Below are 18661 nucleotides of genomic sequence, written 5' to 3'. Positions count from 1 at the left end.
TATATCAGCGATGGGGTGTCACGTGTCTGCGTGCGCCAATCACAGCGCGGTGTGACGTAGGTAGGACGTTTTCTTTTCCGACGTTGTCCACATCGGCGGTCGTCTCTACAGAGGTCAACATCGTATAAAGACAAGGATCCAAATGTTGTCTTCGGTCATTTCCAAAAGAGTGAGTTTTTCGGAAAAAACGTTTTCATCTCCTGGCGCGTTTGTAGTGGAAATAAACTTGGACGTTAGCATTACCAGCTAATTAACTTTGAATTGGTTAATATGTCATTTACTAGTGAAGGAAAAAGACCGTAGTGGGTGTTGTGAATGCCAGTATGTTGAGCTAAATAGGCATTGAACCAACTCCAGCAGTTTATGCAGCAAGAATGTTGAACAACTCCAAGGAGTGTTGTGCAATAGGGCAGAATGAGACGTTATGCAAGTGTGCTTTGCTGCCTTCTTCTTGTCTACATCCATCCATCCATTTTCTACCGCTTATTCACTTCGGGGGCGCTGGAGCCTATCTCAGCTACAATCGGGCAGAAGGCGGGGTACACCCTGGACAAGTCGCCACCTCATTGCAGGGCCAACACAGATAGACAGACAACATTCACACTCACATTCACACACTAGGGCCAATTTAGTGTTGCCAATCAAGCTATCCCCAGGTGCATGTCTTTGGAGGTGGGAGGAAGCCGGAGTACCCGGAGGGAACCCACGCAGTCACGGGGAGAACATGCAAACTCCCGAGGCCGGGATTTGAACTCACGACTACTCAGGACCTTCATATTGTGAGGCAGACGCACTAACCCCTCTGCCACCGTGCTGCCCTTTTTGTCTACAGTGCATCACATTATTGAAGTCATTGTAAATACTGTACTGCAGTGTTTTTCATCATTTTCTGAGCCAAGGCACAAAAAAATTCTGAGGCACACCACAAGCAGAAAACATTTAAAAAAAAAAGAAACTCAATAGCCGATATTGACAATAAATCAATCAATCAATCAATGTTTATTTATATAGCCCTAAATCACAAGTGTCTCAAAGGGCTGTACAAGCCACAACGACATCCTCGGTACAGAGCCCACATACGGGCAAGGAAAAACTCACCCCAGTGGGACGTCGGGGAATGACTATGAGAAACCTTGGAGAGGACCGCATATGTGGGTAACCCCCCCCCTCTAGGGGAGACCGAAAGCAACGGATGTCGAGTGGGTCTGACATAACATTGTGAAAGTCCAGTCCACAGTGGATCCAACACATCAGCGGGAGTCCAGTCCACAGCGGGGCCAACAGGAAACCATCCCGAGCGGAGACGGGTCAGCAGCGCAGAGATGTCCCCAACCGATGCACAGGCTAGTGGTCCACCCGGGGTCCCGGCTCTGGACAGCCAGCACTTCATCCATGGCCACCGGACCTATGCAACTCCCCCTCGCAAGGGACAGGGGAGAAGAGGAGAGAAGAAAAGAAACGGCAGATCAACTGGTCTAAAAAGGGGGGGTCTATTTAAAGGCTAGATTATACAAATGAGTTTTAAGATGGGACTTAAATGCTTCTACTGAGGTAGCATCTCTAACTGTTACCGGGAGGGCATTCCAGAGTACTGGAGCCCGAATAGAAAACGCTCTATAGCCCGCAGACTTTTTTTTGGCTCTGGGAATCACTAATAAGCCGGAGTTCTTTGAACGCAGATTTCTTGTCGGGACATATGGTACAATACAATCGGCGAGATAGGCTGGAGCTAAACCGTGTAATATTTTATACGTAAGTAGTAAAACCTTAAAGTCGCATCTTAAGTGCACAGGAAGCCAGTGCAAGTGAGCCAGTATAGGCGTAATATGATCAAACTTTCTTGTTTTTGTCAAAAGCCTTGCAGCCGCATTTTGTACCAACTGTAATCTTTTAATGCTAGACATAGGGAGGCCCGAAAATAATACGTTACAGTAATCGAGACGAGACGTAACGAACGCATGAATAATGATCTCAGCGTCGCTAGTGGACAAGATGGAACGAATTTTAGCGATATTACGGAGATGAAAGAAGACCGTTTTAGTAACACTCTTAATGTGTGACTCAAACGAGAGAGTTGGGTCGAAGATAATACCCAGATTCTTTACCGAGTCTCCTTGTTTAATTGTTTGGTTGTCAAATGTTAAGGTGGTATTATTAAATAGATGTTGGTGTCTAGCAGGACCGATAATCAGCATTTCCGTTTTCTTAGCGTTGAGTTGCAAAAAGTTAGCGGACATCCATTGTTTAATTTCATTAAGACACGCCTCCAGCTGACTACAGTCCGGCGTGTTGGTCAGCTTTAGGGGCATGTAGAGTTGAGTGTCATCAGCATAACAGTGAAAGCTAACACCGTACTTGCGTATGATGTCACCCAGCGGCAGCATGTAAATACTAAAGAGTGCAGGGCCAAGAACCGAACCCTGGGGAACTCCGCACGTTACCTTGACATAGTCCGAGGTCACATTGTTATGGGAGACGCACTGCATCCTGTCAGTAAGATAAGAGTTAAACCAAGACAAGGCTAAGTCTGACATACCAATACGTGTTTTGATACGCTCTAATAAAATATTATGATCGACGGTATCGAAAGCGGCGCTAAGATCAAGAAGCAGCAACATAGATGACGCATCAGAATCCATCGTTAGCAATAGATCATTAGTCATTTTTGCGAGGGCTGTCTCCGTAGAGTGATTTGCCCTGAAACCGGATTGAAAAGGTTCACAGAGATTGTTAGTCACTAAGTGTTCATTTAGCTGCTGTGCAACAGTTTTTTCGAGAATTTTGGAAATAAACGGAAGGTGGGAGACCGGTCGGTAGTTTACCATGAGGTCAGGATCGAGGTTAGGTCTTTTGAGCAGAGGATGAATAACCGCTTTTTTGAATGCTAGGGGAACAGTGCCGGAGGAAAGTGATAAGTTTATAATATTTAACACTGATGGACCTAATAATACAAACAGTTCCTTGATAAGTTTCCCAGGAAGTGGGTCAAGTAAACATGTTGTTTGTTTTATCCCACTTACACGCTGTAATAATTCCTCTAATGTTATTTCATCAAAAATAGAGAGACTATTTTGGAGGGCAGTGTCCGTCGTATATACAGTCGTATTTGTGTTAATAGAGCCCAGTTGTAGCTGGGATGCGTTGTCTTTAATCTCCTTTCTAATGAGTTCAATTTTCTTATTAAAGAAATTCATAAAATCATCTGCCGAGTGGGTGGAGCTACTGGGAGGAGTCCCTTGTTGGGTTAGCGATGCTACTGTACTAAACAGAAATTTAGGATCGTTTTTGTTGAGGCGGATGAGATTTGAGTAGTATTTAGCTTTAGCTAAGGTAAGCATGCGTTTATAAGTTATTAAACTATCACTCCATGCTTGATGGAAAACCTCAAGTTTAGTCGCGCGCCATTTGCGTTCCAGTTTTCTACATGATAATTTATGAGCTCTAATTTCTTCTGTAAACCATGGGGTGCGCCTTTTAGGGGCCCTTTTTTGCTTTAGCGGTGCTATACTATCAATAATTTCGCGCAAGGCATCGTCAAAGTTGTTAGTGAGTTTATCAATAGAGCCGACATAATTTGGGAATGGTGCTATTACCGAAGGCAGTAGGTCAGCAAGAGTCATCGTTGTGGCAGCATTAATGTTGCGGCCGCTATAGCAGTTATTATTATTATTAGCTTGTTGACAAAGAGTCAAAACTTCAAATTTTATAAGGTAATGATCGGACATTACTTTAGTATATGGAAGTATCATAACTTTGGAGGTGGTGACACCCCTGACAAGCACTAGATCTATTGTATTACCGTTGCGATGCGTGGGTTCATGTATTATTTGTGTAAGACCACAGCTATCAATTATGGTTTGGAGCGCCATGCACTGAGGGTCCGATGGGGTATTCATATGGATATTAAAGTCCCCCATTATGATTATATTGTCGGCGTGCGTCACTAGATCAGCAACGAACTCCGAGAATTCACTGATAAAGTCCGAATAGGGCCCAGGGGGGCGGTAGATAACAGCCAGGTCGAGAGGTAGCGGTGTGACAGACCTCATAGTAAGCACCTCAAACGATTTATATTTATTATTTAGGTTAGGGGTAAGGTTGAAATTTTCATTGTATATTAGTGCGACACCCCCTCCCCTTTTAAGAGGGCGGGCAACATGCGCATTCGTATAGTTAGGAGGAGATGCCTCATTGAGCGCAAAAAATTCGTCCGGTTTGAGCCAGGTTTCGCTAAGACCAATGACGTTAAGATTGTTGTCTCTAATGACCTCATTAACCAATAACGCCTTGGGAGACAATGATCTTATGTTTAAAAAGCCCATATTATAGGTATTGGGCTGTTTTGACGAGTTTTTGTTAAGATTATCCGTAGTGGCAATATTAACAATGTTGCGTTTATTATGCGTAGTGCACTTTAAATAGTTTCGACCATATCTAGGAATTGATATGACGGGAATTTTCCGATTGTTTGCTTGGTGCTGCAATAGACTGGACATATCATAATTTGCCACCTCAGTAGAATGCATGTCCACCTCTGACACAGACACAACAGAAAAAACATTATGTGAATTGTGTATTATTCTAAGAGAATTGCTATGCGTACATGGATTATCCAGCCTGGCGCTGGCTAGTTCTAGCTTAACTGACTCCTCACCCGGACTAACAGACATTGTAATTGCCTGTGACCGGGCTTGCTCTAGTGTAGTCAGTCAAGTGAGACTTAAATAGTAGTCTATGTTTCTAGACAGGATGATGGCGCCTTCCTGGTTAGGGTGAAGGCCGTCTCTCATCAGCAAGCCTGGTTTGCCCCAGAAAGAGGGCCAGTTATCAATAAACGTTAGTCCCTGCGTCCTACAGTAGCTAGCCAACCACTTGTTAAGCGAGACTAATCTGCTATATCTCTCATCATTGCCTCTCGCAGGCAGGGGGCCAGAGACAATTACTCGATGCCTCGATAAAAAGTCATTCTCGCAATTGTTGGATATTAATTCAAACCATAACCAACCACACATCACTATAGCTCTTGTCTCAAAGTAGGTGTACTGTCACGACCTGTCACATCACACCAGGACTTATTTTGAGTTTTTTGGTGTTTTCCTGTGTGTAGTGTTTTAGTTCTTGTCTTGCGCTCCTATATTGGTGGCTTTTCCTCTTTTGTTGGTATTTTCCCTGTAGCAGTTTCATGTCTTCCTTGAACGCTATTCCCCGCACCGGCTTTGTTTTCGCAATCAAGACTATTTAAGTTGTGCCGGCGCTATCCTTCTTTGTGGGGACATTGTTGATTGTCATGTCATGTACGGATGTACTTTGTGGACGCCGTCTGCTCCACACTCTGTAAGTCTTTGCTGTCCAGCATTCTGTTTTTTTTTTTTTACTTTGCAGCCAGTTCGGTTTTAGTTTAAGAGCTTTTGGCATTGCTGCCCCTATGGCATGGAATGAATTGCAGACGAAACTGAAACTTACAGAACTACTTCCATTTGGAGCCTTCCGTTCTGTCCTGAGGGACAAACAGCGAGAGACGTTTGCACAGTGCCTGTGTTTTTAAAGATGTAAATCTCTGTTGTTTTACAGTTCTCTTATGTATTTTAAAATGTATGTCTTAATGTATTTATTTTGAAACTGTTCTGTGACATGTGCTGTTGACCTCTTGGCCAGGTCACCCTTGTGAAAGAGATCTTGATCTCAATGGGTTTTCTTATCTGGTTAAATAAAGGTTCTATTAGTTTCGTTTTGCATAGCCATCCCTAAGCTTTAATGCCTTTTCTTAGAAGCCTTTTGTTTATTTTTGGTTTAAGTGTTAGATACCTTTTTACCTGCACGCTGCCTCTCGCATATTGTGATCACGACAAACCATGTTCCTGACATCTACAAAGCAATTAGCCACCTACTGATATGAAAGAGTATTATATGGTTACTCTGCCGAGCTCTAGACAGCACAGACACTCAACAACGGCACATTCATGATGCGTCCTGTGCACTGTACAAGTGAGCGTCATTGTACATTTAATATCTCACTATGTTGCAGCATTAAGGGGAGTTGCAACTGACGTATGCAGTTTGTAAAATAACAGTTGAAGTTAGAAATGGACTATGTAGCAAAACTAATTATCACGATAATTTTTTTGCTATCGCCCGATCTCAAATAAAATCAACATTTTTAAAAGGTTTTTATTGTGCCAGTTTTAAAGCATCTGTACTAAAACCTAAGTAAACTATATATTAGTATTGTTTTCATAATATACTGAGTAAATAAAGCAAATTAGATAAGATGAACACAAAAACAAGTTTTAACTATTTACCAAACAGTATAACAAATGTAAAAAAATATATAAAATACAAAGTCAAGTATTTTACAGTCATGAGTGTGTGTGGAGGGATGCAAAACCCAAAATACACAAATTGCCTCGTCTGGGATAATTAAGACGTTTGGAAATGTTAACATTATCTTCAAAATTATGATGCAACATACGCTGTTACCATCATTACTACCTACACGTGCATAAAAGGCTGCAACAATTAGATACATTTGATTAGAAAAATGCCCTTTTGTATTCTGTTGCTTTTAACGAGTGTAACTAATACAAATGGATCAAATCTACACCGCATGGAGTGCTCAGAACTTTAAATACGAGGATTTATCTCACGTACGACTGCTGCAATAGAGCGCACATGGCTAATCTTCATTGGCTTTTGGGGCATGGATGCTGGTGGTGTTGGGTTGCCAGTGAGGTATGACGTGTCAAAGCCAGGTGTTTGGTTTTTTTTCTCCTTGCGGAGTGTTTGCAAGGCATTTGGTTGATGCGACATGCGCAATATCTTTCTCTGAAGAAGTAAAAAAGTCCAGCACGGCCTAAGCCATATTTGTTTACACTGTGAGGTCCGGTGAGTTTAGGGGCAGTTTGGAACCGCCAATGAGGTAGAAGTGCTTGATTTGTTCATCCGAACACACCTACAGCACAGTATAGATAATCTTGTCTCATTAGAGTGTTCTTTAATTTATATTTAGAGGCTATCGGATTATCCTTGGACTTAAAAAATGTTAACATCAGCCCGATAATTATCGTGCACCCCTAGATATTAGCTTTGTCCCACAGGTGACAGCCAGTAAGTGTAATGTTTAATCATATATCTAATCTATTAAAAAAAGTAATCCAATAGCCAATAAAAAGCGAAATGCAGGGTTCAGACAGGCAGCTAAGTGAAATTTCACATTCAAGTGTGAATGTGATAATTACATTCAAACAACTTTATTAATCCCTCAAGGGGAAAGTCATTTTAATTGTGTGTTGTATGATTGTGTGGCTGTCACGTTAAATATATACACATATATTTATCTTTTTTGCTAAACAGTTCTTTTTTTCTCACTTTGTACGTTGGTTTCCTGTCAGCTGGTTACAGGAATGTGCCGGACGGCGTGGAGACCTGCTCTGACCGGGCTGGTACCTTCTCGCTGTTACCGTGGCGAAGCACCTGATGATGTCAAGACTGACCTGATTGAGATCCCTTTGCCACCTTGGGAGGAAAGACCCGGAGAGTCCACGCACACGAAGAGACGGCGCTTGCTCTACGAGAGTCGTAAGAGAGGAATGCTGGAGAACTGCATATTACTCAGGTTATTATGTACTTATACTGTACCGTATTTTTCGGACTATAAGTCGCTCCGGCCGAAAATGGATAATAAATAAGGAAAAAAACATATATAAGTCGCACTGGAGTATAAGTCGCATTTTTTGGGGACATTTATTTGATAAAACCCAACACCAAGAATAGACATTTGAAAGGCAATTTAAAATAAATAAACAATAGTGAACAACAGGCTGAATAAGTGTACGTTATATGACGCATAAATAACCAACTAAGAACGTGCCTGGTATGTTAATGTAACATATTATGGTAAGAGTCATTAAAATAACTCTAACATATAGAACAGGCTATACGTTTACCAAACAATCTGTCACTCCTAATCGCTAAATCCGATGAAATCTTATACGTCTAGTCTCTTACGTGAATGAGCTAAATAATATTATTTGATATTTTACGGTAATGTGTTAATAATTTCACACATAAGTTGCTCCTGAGTATAAGTCGCACCCCCGGCCAAACTATGAAAAAAAACGGCGACTTATAGTCCGAAAAATACGGTAGTTTGATATGCAATAATGGCGGCTGTAAACCTACAATACTGTGTTTCTCAAATAGTAAAGTGTCAGGGGGCTCGCAAGCAGCAGGGGAGAAATGTCTACAGTTTAGTATTCATGTTACAACGATACATAACCATGCAGCTAGATGGCAGCAGTGCTCAATCTAATCAACATGCTCCTTGGTCTACCCAGTATAAGTATCAAGTGCACAGGAACATGTGTACAGAGCTGACAGAGAGATGGAAAAGTTTGTGACAGTAATGAAAATAAAAAAATTAGTTGTATAACGACATTAGCCTATATGTGGATGTGTCATTGACCGGGCTAGCGTGCTTAGCATGGGGCTTCGCTCCAAAGCATTGGTTGCATGAACATACTAGCTTTGTTAGACAAGATCTATGACTGTATTGAACAATATTAGTTTACATACAAAATGTCAATTTCCATTTATTACAAGTAATAAGAAAACATAAATGCCTTACTTATCCATCAAGGAGGAAATGAGCAAGTTTGGCGTCAGATGAAAAAATCTTCTCGGCCTTCAATCGTCTCCATCTTTCAAAGGCATCCCCGATACAAATCCTCGTTTTGTTCCTGGCTTTGTCATGAATAAGTTGAGAATCATAATGACGCCTTTTAGATTTACTAAGGTCTGACATGTTTAGTAACTTTACCAATGGTAGTAGCTAGACAAAGAGGGCGGTACGTAGCTGGCAACCTGGATGTCACACTCACAGACTTTCTAATTGGTCAAACGGTGGAGGGCGGGGCATCGAAATGAAAACAATAACAAGATTTCAGGGCTGTAAATCTAATTTTGAAATGATCTTATCCAGGCTGAACTACTTTTACCAGTTATAGGGGTATTTGAAAACAACATGATTTATTATTGCCTTTTGACATATCAGGGCCATTTAATGATGACTTGCTATGAAATTATTACTTATGTCACCTTTAAACATCATAAAATGCTTTTTCTTTCGAGGAAGTTAGGTTTGTGTTTTGTTGTTTGTTTTTATTGCTTCTATTTTAACAGTTTTTTAAAAAATACATAATCAAGGTTAATTGTTTTTTTTAGCACTTTGCCTTATCTTTCTTTTAAATGGACAATATTTTATCAGTCATTTAAATTTTTGTGACCGCTGAATGAGCAACACAGTTGCAGTATAACTAAATATTTATGAATGAATTAATCATCTTTGTTGTTAGTAAGCACATGCCTAAAATAACTTAAGCTGCATTTAGCATTGGATTGAAAAATCAGAGCCATTAGATATGTGTACGCTTTATTATCCAATTAGTCGACGAATCATTAAAATAATTGTTGACTAATTGGCTATCAGAATAATTGTTAGTTGCAGCCCTATTGCTAAACATGCTACACTACACACCGCTGGAGTATAAGCTACGATAGGATAGACTTTCCATCCATCCATCCATTTTCTACCGCTTGTCTCTGTCGGGATCGCAAACAAACGCTGGAGTATAAGCTAGGATAGGGTAGACTTTCCATCCATCCATCCATTTTCTACCGCTTGTCTCTGTCGAGATCGCAAACAAACAAAAAAAACGCATGAAAACAAGAGGGAAACATCAGAGAGCACAGAGGACATAAAATAAATTAAAGGAGAGCTGATGCAATTAGCTATCACTTCATTTATTTTCTATTATTCTTTTGTCCTGTTCAACGACTCAGATAAATCATATTGTTGATGTAGATGCCCATATCTGCTGTACAGATTTACTTTACAAAAGAGAAGTGTGGGATACTTTTCTTGTTGCCTTATTTGTATTTGACTTTATTAAATTGATTTATTTAATGTTTGGCACAGCCAGACCTGGGCAGGAGGGGATCGAAAGAAGAAAATGGGGACAAGAGGGGGATAAGACAGAGAGACAACAACAGAACATCAGCAAATACGATATGTACAAATATGATACAAAAAATTATAGTAAAGAACCAGTTCTTGAAGCAGAGAGTAATAACATAAAAATGACAATGAACAATATTGCACTACAAATACAACAATATAAATAACACTATCGATAATGACTAACAATAATAATTACCTACTGTGTTACTTCCTGTTCCGGTAGCTGAACCGGCGCTCGCGAATTTTACTCCAAACATTTAAGTTTAATAATGTAAGGAGAAAGTTTGCAATTAATTTAACAAGTGAATGTCTGGAGTGAATAGCCGGTGCGCTGTTACAAAGACGAGATGGCGCCCAAGGCTGATTATAGCGAACTTAAAAAGTCAATCGACACTCTGATCGAGGAAGTTGCTACGATCAAGGAGCAGCAGAAAACCATCATGTCCCTTGTTGTGCAGCTGGATCAGATGAGGGCTGACAATTTGGAGAAAGACAAGAAAATCGCAATTCTGGAGAACAGAGTTGCTGATATTGAGCAGTACACAAGGATCAATGATGTGTTCATCACCGGACTTAGCATCAAACCCCGGTCTTACGCACGAGCAGTAGCCCCAGCGAATGGAGGGGAGCCGGCGGAGTTGGATGTTATTTCGATGGAGCGACAGGTGGCGGTCTTCATGCAGTCCAAGGACATACAACTGGACTGTAACAGCATCGAAGCATGTCACCTTTTGCCCAGGAGAGGAACAAACGACAAGCCGAGCGTAGTTCTGAGATTTGTCAACAGAAAGCACAAGATCGCGTTGCTAAAACAGGGAAGGAAGCTAAAAGGAACAAACGTATACATGAACGACCATTTGACCAAACGAAATGCTGATATAGCCCGAAAAGCACGCCAAATGAGGAGAGAGAAGAAAATTCTACAAACTTGGACTGCGAACTGTAAAGTATTCATCAAACTCAACGGCACTCCGGAGAACGCCAAAGTGCTGCTGATTAGAAACATCGAAGATCTGAACGAATATGACGTATGAACTGGAATGTAAGGTAAAAGCGATTAAACACAATCATGACACACATTGACAAAACGCAAGATGACACTAGCCACATAATTCAGTTGGTAAGTGAATATGACAATGTACAGTTGAAAGCATCTCAATACACTGAGCACCACCTACAAGACTTGGAACATGATATAGACCCGGACAATAATTTCCTCCTCAATATCAATGAGAACTGCTGCTACTACACCAATGAACAGTACAACCAGAATATTATTACTAAAGGCAAATTGTCCATTATCCATTTCAATAGTAGAAGCCTAAACAGGAATTTCAAGGACATCAAGGACTATTTACACACCTTTTCACAACCATTTAACATAATTGCAGTATCTGAAACTTGGATTAACAGTGAAAAAGTGACAGATTTTGAACTGGATGGTTATGATTTTATTAATATGAATAGACAAAACAAGGGGGGTGGAGGGGTGGCAATCTATGTGGATAACACCTTGAGATTCAAACGTCTGGATGATATGACAACTGTGGTTGATAACCTACTTGAATGTCTAACAATTGAAATTTGTATGGAAAAAAGTAGAAATGTCATTATTAGTTGTGTATACAGATCGCCAGGTACAAGCTTAGAACGTTTTACAGATTGGATGGAATGCCTGTTTTCAAAGGAGAGTAACGTTAGTAAAGCTGTCTTCATTTGTGGAGACTTTAATATTGACATGTTAAATCCCAGTAAAACTAAATATATAGATAATTTCATTGACACAATGTACAGTATGAGTCTATATCCCAAAATCACCAGACCCAGTCGAATTACGTCTCACTCTGCCACTCTAATCGACAACATATTCACTAATGATATTGAGAATAAGACCGTAAGTGGGCTATTGATCAAAGATATCACTGACCACCTCCCAGTTTTTCTGATATTTAATGGAAACTACAGGACAAAAAAACTAGAAAAGCCAACCCAATACAGAAGAACGAGATCAGAGGAATCCATTAGTTCATTTAAACATGATTTACTGCAGCAGAATTGGGATGTAATTTATGAAAATGGTGATGTTAATAGTGCTTACAATATATTCTTGAGAATATTTAGGTCATTATATGATAAAAATTGCCCAATAAAAGAATGCACCAGTAGAAGAAAATATACCAATTGTCCTTGGATCACAAAGGGATTGCAAAATGCTTGCAAAAAGAAAAACACTCTTTACAGGGAATTTATAAGATTGAAAACAAAAGAAGCAGAAAATAAATATACAAAATATAAAAACAAATTAACTCATATTATAAGGTCAAATAAGAGAGATTATTATAAGAAATTACTAGATGATAATAAAAACAATATCAAAGGAATATGGAATTTATTAAACAGTATTATAAGAAACAGTACCTCTTCAAATAACTATCCAACGTATTTCACAAATGATGGTAAAGAAAATGATAATATTGAAGATGTGGCTAATGCCTTCAATAAATTCTTTGTAAGTATTGGACCTGAACTTGCAGAAAAAATCCCAGATCCACGGACAACTGGTAAAAATATGGAGGGGTTGTTGGAGAGAAATCCCAATTCTATGTTTTTAAATGCAGTGGGTGAAGAAGAAGTGTTGGATATTGTAAACAAATGTAAGAACAAAATGTCCACTGACTCCAATGACATTAGTATGGCATTGGTGAAAAAGGTCATTACAGGGATATCAAAACCATTAACATATATCTGTAATTTGTCATTTCAAACCGGCGCATTTCCAAATGAAATGAAAATAGCTAAAGTTATACCTCTGTTTAAAACTGGGAGCAAACACCACTTCACAAACTATAGACCCGTCTCTTTACTTCCACAATTCTCTAAAATATTAGAAAAACTATTCAATAACAGGTTAGATGCATTTATAGAAAAGCATAAATTACTCTCTGACTGTCAATATGGGTTTAGATCAAACAGATCTACATCAATGGCAATAGTTGAAACAATAGAGGAAATCACAAATGCCATAGAAAAGAAACAATATGCAATGGGAATATTTATTGATCTAAAAAAAGCATTTGACACAATTAACCATGATATATTAATCAATAAAATGGAAAAGTATGGAATCAGGGGAGTTGTATTGGATTGGCTTAAAAGCTACTTAAATAAGAGACAACAGTTTGTGAAGTTGGGGGATTGCTGTTCATCATGTTTGGATATTGCTTGTGGTGTCCCCCAGGGGTCAGTGTTGGGGCCAAAACTGTTCATCCTGTATATCAATGATATATGTAAAGTGTCTACATTATTGAAATTAGTGTTATTTGCTGATGACACTGATATTTTTTGTTCAGGGGATGACTTAAATCAGTTGCAGGAAGTCATTATGGAAGAAATGAGTAAACTAAAAACTTGGTTTGACTATAATAAATTGTCATTAAACCTGACTAAGACTAAGTTAATACTGTTTGGAAAGAGGACACGTGAAACAAGGGTGCAGATACAAATAGATGGAGTGGATATTGAAAGGGTTTTTGAAATAAAATTCCTTGGAATTACAATTGACGATCAAATTAACTGGAAATCACATATAAAACATGTACAATCTAAGCTGTCAAGAAGCATCTCAGTAATAAATAAAGCAAAGCAGGTTCTGGATCACAAATCACTCCACATTCTTTACTGTTCATTAGTTTTACCATATTTATCCTACTGTGTGGAAGTCTGGGGGAATAATTATAAAAGCTCATTAAATTCAATAACTATACTTCAGAAAAGAGCTGTACGGATCATCAACAAGGTTGGATATCTGGACCATACTCACTCACTATTCTTACAGTCAAAAATATTGAAATTTAATGATATTATTTTGTATCAAACTGCACAAATAATGTATAAAGCCAAAATAAATAAACTCCCAGGAAGCATTCAAAAATTGTTCAGCACACGAGAGGGCGGTTATAATTTAAGGGGGAATTTAAATTTCAAAATGCTTAGTTATAGAACGACCATTAAAAGTTTTTGTATTTCAATTTGTGGAGTGAAATTATGGAATGGTTTGAAGGATGAGTTAAAGCAATGTCCAAACATAAACCAGTTTAAAAAGAAGTATAAGTACATGGTATTCCAGAGGTACAGAGATGAAGAAGGGCTTTGATATTGGGTTGTTTGTGTTACAGAAGAGTGTGGGGCTGCCCATTGAGGCAGTGGTGTTGTTGTGGTGGCATCATACCATTTCCATGATCACTAGTGGTAATGATGTGGCTATGTATGTGTGTAGTGTGCATATGTATGTATATATCTATGATGTATGTACAGTATATACAAGTTCTTTGAGTTTGTACATTGAGTGAACAGGTAGTTCTAGCTCAGAGTAATTTATGATTTAAAGAAAAGGGGTGGGATTAAATAAGTGTAAACTTCTTCTCACTCCTTTTCAAATATGTAAAAAAAAAAGAAGGAAAAAAAAAAAGAAAAGAAAAAGACAGTCCAATGCTCATTTGTTTTTGTTTTTTATTCTCCATTGTTTTTCATTTTGTTATAATGGCTGTTAAGGCTATAGCACTGTATTGGATCAGGCTTGCTCTTGTTTTTATGCATATTTGAAATAAAAATATATCAATCAATCAATCAAACCTCAAGCGCCATTTCAACATACAGCTACAAAAGTAAAACATAACGAAAAAACAAAAATGAGCAATAATCGCAGAGCTACAAGATTCAAATATCGGCAGTAATGATACTAAGTATTATATCATTATACTGTCGATACTACAGTGGTTAGGTCATATTTTTTATTCCCCAAAAAATATTTTGTCGATTTTGTTTGTGTTCACAAACTCAAGAAATAAGTCCCTGGACACAGGAGGACTTCAAGGGCAAGAAACTAAAGATTTAAATCAGAGCAGTAGGAAATAATGTGAATATTAAATTTATATTGTTACATCCTGTGTTTTTGTCTGTCAAAAATGGAATCACTCATTGATCTTCAAAACTTTCTAAGTATCATTATCAACATTGGTATGACCGATACTGCACCTGTAACTACTTGGTATTGGATCGATACCCAAAGTGGTAGTATCACCCAAAACTAATGTTGAGTATCAAATAACAGAAGAATACGTTTTTTTCATTTCAACATAATTGTAGATAGAACCATGTTACAACAGAAAGTAAACAGATAAATGTAAATTAGCAAATAGATAAATAAATGGAACAAAAACTGTACACTATTTAATATGTTACTACTACTACTACTAGCCAAATTAGGAGCCTTGTAACATGTTGTGAAATAGTTCTATTATTGTATTATTATTTACATACCAAATAATATATTGAATTCAGAACAATTCTGACTTTACAAAATATAACATTGTTGACCAGATATTAATGTAACAATACATTTATGCAGGTGCTTCTGTGTATGTTGTTCCATATGTATTACACACATATACATGTGTACATGTATATGTGTGTAGTACATGCATATACTATACACATTCTACACTCATGCATGGTTGAATACTTTAACCATTAATTACATGACCAACTGTATTGTTGAAAGTTCCTACATACTATATGTATATTTATTACACTAACTGAAATAAAAATGAGGTTTTCTGTCCCTTGCAGCCTTTTTGCCAAAAAATACCTAAGCACAATGACTGAGACCCAGCTGAAGCAGTATGACAGACTGATCAACGAGCCAAGCAATGACTGGGATATCTACTACTGGGCAACAGGTAAAATACATTTTTCATCAACGACTCTCTTGTTCGAAATGTGGTATTGTCTGCCATCGTATGTCCTTTTTACAAGGATGCATGTGTAGTGTCTTGCAACGAGGTCTATTTGCTTCTGAACATAGTCCCAAAAGGACATATAAAAATAATCCATTACTATCAACTACTGTTTTCTTTCAAAAAACACATAACCAATCCAATCTAATCCAACTTTATTTGTAGAGCATTCTATAAAAATGGACCAAAGTTCTGTACAGAATAATTTTTAAAGGACATAATAAATCATCTTATATAACTATAAATTACATAACTATTTATTTATGAAAAATTTGTATATTGTTTACTTTTGTATTTAACAATTATTTACTTACTCATTTGTCTATATATTTATTCACTGTTGAGTACAAACAAATGTGTTAAAAAACTGCTATGATACGAAAAGGGGTAGGATTAAATAACCTCTGCTTTTCCTACCTCTTTTCGGACATGCTGTAATGAGAAACTGGAAAAATGTGATGTATCATAGTTTATTTTAAACATGCATACATTTACAGTAACACCATACCCATAATAAAAGGCCTCGAAACTAAAGAAGACTACAGTATACAGCTAAAAAAAAACAAAAAAAAAAACACACACTTTAAATAAATTTAAGACATAAAAGTGTGGATAAAAAGAACAACTAAATTAAACCAGAATAAGAATAGATAAAATGGAATCAATCAAAAAAACTCAGCTAAAACCAGATTAATTACTATATGAGCAAGGATAAAGATAACATCAATAGTACAGTGTTCTCACAAAAAGGCCCAGTGATCCTAGATTATTAATGTATCCAATTATTAAACCAGCTCACGTGGAGTTTAGTAATTTTCAGTACTCATCAAAGAGTCTTTATTGTCAATTTTACTTCAAATACATTAGCGTTATTGGAGACTTGAGTATTGGCCGATACCAGTATCAATCCGATACGATATCAGCACGAATCATACATACTTTTATTTTGTACGGTGGAATGTTAGAAAAGGCTTGATAAAGTGAAATATCTCAAACAGTATGAACAACACTAACCTATTTATTATTAACTGTTTGAAATCGACTTATGCTGTCATTAGGTTGAAGTGGAATGGTAATAGGGTTTTGGTTTTTTTGGCCACATCAATTAAGTTCATGATGCAGTAAGTTGAATGATGCAGACACGTTTGTTGCTGGATACTTTCTAATAAGGTTCTGCCTTGGAGACTTTGTATGTGTAGGTAATGTGCAACTATAATTATTTGATACTTCTTTACATTGACAAATGTCATGTTTTAGACTGTAATATTGTTCAATTAAAGTCTTGTATTACATTCTTAGCTTGTTGTGTAGCTGCTAGCTACCCGTAGCCTACCATGTTTACCTTTTGTAAATGAGATGACTAAAATAGATAAAAAGACCAACCTCGTGTGCTTATTGGAGGGACAGTTAACTGGCTGTCCAGCGTTGCACATGTAAACATGCTCCAGGACTGCTTGTATTGTAGTTTATATCGGAGAAATTAAGATGCAATTAGATTTTTCTGCTGATATCAGACCAATATCAATATGGAATCGGGACAGTCCTATTTAAAACTCATGATATGAAACAGCATATTACCATAAACATTTTTTTTAAATATACATATTAAAAGTATACCAGCAACATCAGCTCTGCTAATTCCTACTCCTTTTTGGACTTGTTGAATTGTGCAAGTGTAATTATGTGACGTTCCTCAATGTACCTTAAGCATGTCATAAACAAAAACCCTCTTGATCGATCAGTCTTGAACCGGTCTATATATTTTAGTTAGTAAATTGTTAGTGATGAAATAATACAGTACAGGGCATGTGTAATGTTTTGAAATGGAGAAACTCAGTCCATCTTTTGCTTGCAGAAGCTCAGCCGACCCCAGAAGTTTACCAAGGAGATGTCATAGAAATGCTGAAAGAGTTCACAAAGAATCGCGATCAGGAACAGAGGTTGGACGCACCCAGCTTGGAATACCTGGAAAAAGAAAGCTGAATTGGACGCCCCATGACCTGTGCCTTTTTTTTTTTTTTTTTAAATGGGGTGCTTATTATGCTAGGTGATTTACGGAACCTATTTGCAGAATACTCAGTTCTATCAAGTTCTCCAGTTTTATGCAGCGAAGTGTGCAGGTGGGTTACAATGTAACACTTCATTGTTGTCAAATATTGTTATCAAAGCCCTGGACACTATCATCTGGCACTCGCTGAGGGAGTGATGTATATATTTAGATTGACTTTTGGATGAAAAATGGAATGTGGAAGATGAATACAGGAATTTGGAGGAATTCATCAAACAAATTATTAGTAAAATATTACACTTGCATGGTGAGCTTGTTTGTGTGCTGTAATTATGATATGCCAACCGCAATTGTGATGTTATTTAATAAAATGTTCATCTCCTGAGCCTCATCACTTTTTGTTCAATTACAAGAGGGCTTAGTCTTAGACATCTTGTCCTTCTCAAGATGTATGGCAGCCATTTTTGTTCTTGTGAAGAGTATACATACAGTATTTGGTATACATATAGGCAAGTGTTAATGCAGTGTCAACTTACAACCACCAGATGGCGACTAGGTACTTTTGAATGGAAGTTGTTTTGTCTGGTTAATGTCCACTTTATTCAAATGGTAGAGGCAAGTAATGATTTATCCAAATAATCTATTTATTTGGACTAACATCCTCAAAGTCTAACATTAAAGCATGACCAACGTGATCATTCAATATATATTTTATGGATGTGAAAGTGTTTTTTTTAATATTGCATCTAAAGCGCAACCGAAAGTGCATGTCTTTCCATGTGAAGCTCATAAATGTTTGCTGAGAGGCACATACATATGGCTCTCTCCTCACACCTCATCATT

General features: G+C 37.8%; 1 protein-coding gene across 1 annotated transcript; it reads left to right on the top strand.

Moving 5' to 3' along the window:
* Positions 1 to 35: 35 nt before the first annotated feature.
* Positions 36 to 18184, top strand: LOC133638667 (succinate dehydrogenase assembly factor 2, mitochondrial-like). Its single transcript, XM_062031507.1, has 4 exons — positions 36 to 169; positions 7389 to 7612; positions 15644 to 15753; positions 17666 to 18184. The coding sequence occupies exons 1-4, from the start codon at positions 143 to 145 to the stop codon at positions 17791 to 17793; spliced, it is 489 nt and encodes a 162-aa protein (XP_061887491.1). The 5' UTR covers positions 36 to 142; the 3' UTR covers positions 17794 to 18184.
* Positions 18185 to 18661: the final 477 nt, after the last annotated feature.

Source organism: Entelurus aequoreus, linkage group LG02 (assembly GCF_033978785.1).
Source record: "Entelurus aequoreus isolate RoL-2023_Sb linkage group LG02, RoL_Eaeq_v1.1, whole genome shotgun sequence".
Taxonomy (NCBI): Eukaryota; Metazoa; Chordata; class Actinopteri; order Syngnathiformes; family Syngnathidae; genus Entelurus; species Entelurus aequoreus.
Note: the sequence above shows the minus strand (reverse complement) of the source record. Positions and strands in the feature narration are given on the sequence as shown.